This window comes from Octopus bimaculoides, chromosome 18 (genome assembly GCF_001194135.2).
Source record: "Octopus bimaculoides isolate UCB-OBI-ISO-001 chromosome 18, ASM119413v2, whole genome shotgun sequence".
Taxonomy (NCBI): Eukaryota; Metazoa; Mollusca; class Cephalopoda; order Octopoda; family Octopodidae; genus Octopus; species Octopus bimaculoides.
This window is the reverse complement of record NC_068998.1, coordinates 27,638,432-27,643,249: the sequence shown is the minus strand read 5'-3', so window position 1 is coordinate 27,643,249 and position 4,818 is coordinate 27,638,432. Positions and strand designations below refer to the sequence as shown.

The window sequence follows — 4,818 nt, the reverse complement described above, 5'->3', positions numbered from 1 at the left end:
TTAGGAACAAAGATATGAAATGGGAAAGGGTTACAGAAGAGGAAGTAAACCCCAGTATTTTACTGTTACTTATTTTCTTAATCTCAGAGAGATAAACCACATTAGAGAGATGAAATTAAGCATATAAAATAAAATATTTCAAATATGTGCTGAAAAAAATAGTTTATGTGGCGACATGGAATACAAAAGAAATGTGGGGTTTTTTTTTTGATAATTTCAAACTTTATCACTAATTTAATTGAATAAGAGAAATTATCAGGCTAAAGTAATAACTTTTACATGATACTTGTTAATTAAATTTAGTTCAGCTTTATTACTATAAAATATGGTCAGTAATTAACGTCCTTTTTTTCCTTTTTTCTTCGGTCCTTTACCACCTGGTTGTTGATTAGAAGATTGAGAGCTTGACTGAGATTGCTGCCGGGTCTTCAGCTTTGGAATAGTTTTGGCAACATACAAGAAAATATCAGTCCCTAAAAATCAACAATATATAAAAATTACATGTATTATGACATACTGATTGAAGAGTAGATATATTAACATAAATTTATACATATTTATGATGACATATGCTTTGAAATACAGAATGGAATATACATTAAAATGAATTTGGAAGCAATTCTGGACAAATTAGAATTATCCAGATTCTTCAGATCCTTTTATGTTTTCTAGCTAATATAAAAATTCCCTGGAACACAGAGTGGTGAAACTTTTGAACAACTAGCCAAGAAGTTACCAGTTTCTATCCTGTCGCTGAAACTAAATCAATGATGCATATTTTCACTCTAAAATAGCTGTCAATATAACTGTAAAGAGATACTGTGGAAGAAGGAAATGCCAATGATATTTACAGAGGCAGAGCAGTATAATTAACAAGTGGTTTATTAATTGGTAGTAGTGAGTTCAACTCCTCCTGCAAGCCAAAATAAGCCACTTTATTTGACCGACCTTGACGCTAACTTTGATAACAGTTTATTTGTGATGATAAGCGAACAACAGTCTAGTCCACATTGAACTCATCACACACAAGCATCCACTACTAAATGGACAATTTCATTTGACAAGAATTCTCACTATCACAAGTCATAACATTTTCCATGAAGAGTGAGGAGAGCTTTCTTTAAACTGCTAATTTAAAAAGATACTCCAAAAAAATCACACGTCTCAAAAGGATTTCACATTATAATACCTACCTTCATATGTATTAACACATTAAAATTGAACTCATATAGCATGCTAGTATCTAGTATAGCAAATAAGAGTAAATACATACATCAATCTACTCAAATCAATAGTAGTAACTACTACTTGTTTCATTTTATTCGTATCTTGATTTACTTAATCTATTGATAAATCTAGAATGGATTTGATTTCTAGAAAAAGAACTTTTGGATTATATGGTACCACCTGACTGGCTCTTATGCCGGTGGTATGTAAAAAGCACCCACTACACTCTCGGAGTGGTTGGCGTTAGGAAGGGCATCCAGCTGTAGAAACTCTGCCAGATCAGATTAGAGCTTGGTGCAGCCATCTGGTTCGCCAATCCTCAGTCAAATTGTCCGACCCATGCTAGCATGGAAAGCAGACGTTAAACGATGATGATGATAAAAAACAACATTAACTGAAGTTAAGAATTTAACAAATTTTAAATTACAAATTCATTAGAGACTGATTTACAGTTAACAGTAACTGCACAATTACTGCTACAGATCATTAATTAAAATCGGTGGCTTTAAGGAAGAACTGTCTTTCATATGTAACAAAGTCCAGTCTAACCCACTCCTGAGCAAACCTTCTACCATTACCACAACAGGCTTTGCTCCACTGAATTTGTCTTTTTTATCCTCTATCTTTTAAACACATTAAAGGGAATGTCTCTTCTCCTTCATCTGATTATGCCTAAATAATTCACTTAAATACCTATGCAAGCTGAAAAGATCATTCAATCACAAATTTAACTAAAAATGTCGAAGCATTCTCCCCAGCTTTAAACAAGATTGATAAAAACAAAACAAAACCTCAAAATGTGTTTAAATAATTGTGGTAAAAAAAGATACAAAATAAAACAAGGGAGACAACTCACTCGTTTTGAATTCTTCTAGTACTGCTGAACCATCTTCCTGCTTCAGCTGAATACGGATGCGTCCCAGGGCTTTATTATCACGATGGTCAAGTTCACGGGGATACACTTTACTCTAAACATAAAGAAAAGATCTGGCTAAAATGAGGTTGACTAGTATCAGCTTAGCATCCAAATGGATTTGGACGAATCCATTTTATAGAAAAGGATTAAAATTAAAGCTAGCAGGGGTACAAACAAATCTCAAAAATATTCTACCTTTAAAGTGTTGTCTTGGCAAATTTGTATTATAAATCTAATTTCTATGTCAGTAGATTCTAAAGAAGAGTGAACAAAATGCAAGATACAACTTGATATGTGGGGAAATAATAGGTAGAACTGCAATACTGAATAGTGGTATTTCTGGTAGTTTGACAGGGAAGACTTCAGATAAGCAATAAGGATTCTCATCATGAGGACACATAAGAAATTACTGATGCACACATACAGTAAATGAAGTTAGAAAGTTGGCTAATTGACTGAGCTGCAATTCTATGTTCATTAAGATTCCAAATCTGTTTGACAATTAGTATAATTTCTCATCATGAATTCTGCAAGATTTGAGGCCTTTTCTGCTAAAAATATTATTAATTCACTATTTAAGTCTAATAGTCACATCAAAGCTTGTCTCTTTGGCAGACATTACAATTCTGTGTGCAGTAAAAGTTTGCTGAACTTGAATCTCATATCTTATAAATTAGAAAATAGATGGCAATTCAATATGTGACTTTAAAAATAAAAATTGATAATCTTTAACTGAATCCTGTATTACTGAAATTAGTTATGAAAAAAAATGCATTTAGTTACTAATATCTCTTGATAAATCATTCAATGAATTCATTGCTTAGAAATTCAACTTCAGTTTGAAACCCTGCATTTTGTCTCTACCCCAACCCCATCATTATAGTTGTATCAATGATACATAACACAGTTATTCCATTCTAGACCCTACTTCTTTAGAAAAATGGTTTACTCTGAAGGAAACATCTTTAATTGTTATATTATTATGATTGACAAAACAGTACGTCCTTGAACACACTGTTTCCATGTATCTGACAAATATCAATAATTGAGCTGCTTTCATAATGTCAGTTGATTTGTCTAACTGAATCACATATTTAGTACCTTCTTTAATTCTTGCACAAGGTGGTTAGTTTCTGCAATTCTTTTATAAACTGTGTCATTTGACAGTAAAATTGTTCTTATTTTGTCTATGCAGATCTTTCCAGAGGAATTTCTATGGTTGTATCTGACATTAGCAACACAAATTCTTCACCACTTAAATATAGTTTCTTAGTTTTTATAATTAATTAAGAGATTTGTATGATCATGTTCTTAAATATTTTTCTTGAACCAATGTATGTATTTCAAGAAAATTGTTTCAGTACTATACAGGGTGTCCCAGAATTAACTATTTCAATGTAATCAGGCAAATTTTAAAAAATCTGACAGAATTTTATGTTTATTAATTATTATACCAAAACAAATAGATTTATAAATCTCAGGTCGAAATTTTAGAGAAACTTTTCAATATGTACTCTGTCTGTATCCCTAAAAATTTCAAATCTATTTTTAGTGTTATGAAACACATTTTGAAACATTTCAGGATTTATCTCCTGCTCTGCTAGCTGAATGTGTTCTTCAAGTTAAGCTAAACTATTGCTCCATCCTGGGGATGGAAGCAATTCATAGATGCTTCAAGAGAAACATCAGTAAGCTCCTGATTTTGAAAATTTAATGAAGAAGAATTGTTACAAGTTGAGGCACTAAATATATAAAAGGATTTACAATTAGTGAAGTCTGAATGATAATTGAATTTTAAGGCTTCTACTGTCTAGACGAATAATTAGAAGTGATAGATAAAATTCTCTGGGAAAATGTTTACCATGAAATTTAAAAGCTGAACACTAATATATATTTTAAGTGTAAATCTCCAGTTAAAAACCCATTCGTCAACAGCAGGAATTACACAAAAAAAAACTGCTGAATAAAACAAATGCTCACAAATAGCAATAGGCAGAGATTAAAATAGAAACAAACTCTTTATATAATATTGATAAAAATTAAATTACTTCTGGAGATATAGTCATTCCAGCAGCTGCGCATACATCTCGGATTTCTATAAAAGTTGGATTATCAACAGCCTAGATGGAAGAGAAAATAATTTCAAATAAATCAAAACAATACAACTAATTAAAAGACTAATAAAGAGATATGTAATTATCAACAGGATATATTTAAACTATATCTGTTAAAGAATAATTTTTAAAAATCCCTTTCTTCATACGAACATTTTATTAAGTTAGTATATACAAGATTAATGCAATATTTTCTATTTCCTGATCAACTGTGTTGTATGGAATATATAATTATTAATGGAAATATTTATTGCTATGTAATTTTTATCTAAAGATAATGGAAGAGCCAGTATTTTAGCCTGAAATTGGACTTAATCTTTTTTCTTTCTTTTTAAACAGAAATTAGAATTAGTTACCAACAAAAGTAGAAGCTCTCTGAACTTTGTCCAGCCTATTCTTATTCTACCAGCTATGCTCTCGGAGCATCCACATTCAGTGCTGACTTGGTCACCTAGCTAACAGAAGCAATCAACTATTTTGAGGTATCCCACCTAACATTTGACAGAGTTTATATGTATATATATACATATATTTATACATATTTATACATTATATATATAT

At 30.9% G+C, this 4,818-nt stretch overlaps 1 protein-coding gene across 1 annotated transcript in view; it reads right to left on the bottom strand.

Moving 5' to 3' along the window:
* Nucleotides 1–286: 286 nt before the first annotated feature.
* Nucleotides 287–4,818, bottom strand: part of LOC106876435 (signal recognition particle 19 kDa protein) — a 17,755-nt gene continuing 13,223 nt past the window's right edge. Inside the window, exons 3-5 of the mRNA XM_014924979.2 lie at nt 4,192–4,263; nt 2,084–2,195; nt 287–473 (exon numbers count right to left, since the gene is read on the bottom strand). Coding sequence (XP_014780465.1) covers nt 337–473; nt 2,084–2,195; nt 4,192–4,263 — 321 coding nt within the window. The 3' untranslated portion in view covers nt 287–336. The remainder of the gene's footprint in view (nt 474–2,083; nt 2,196–4,191; nt 4,264–4,818) is intronic.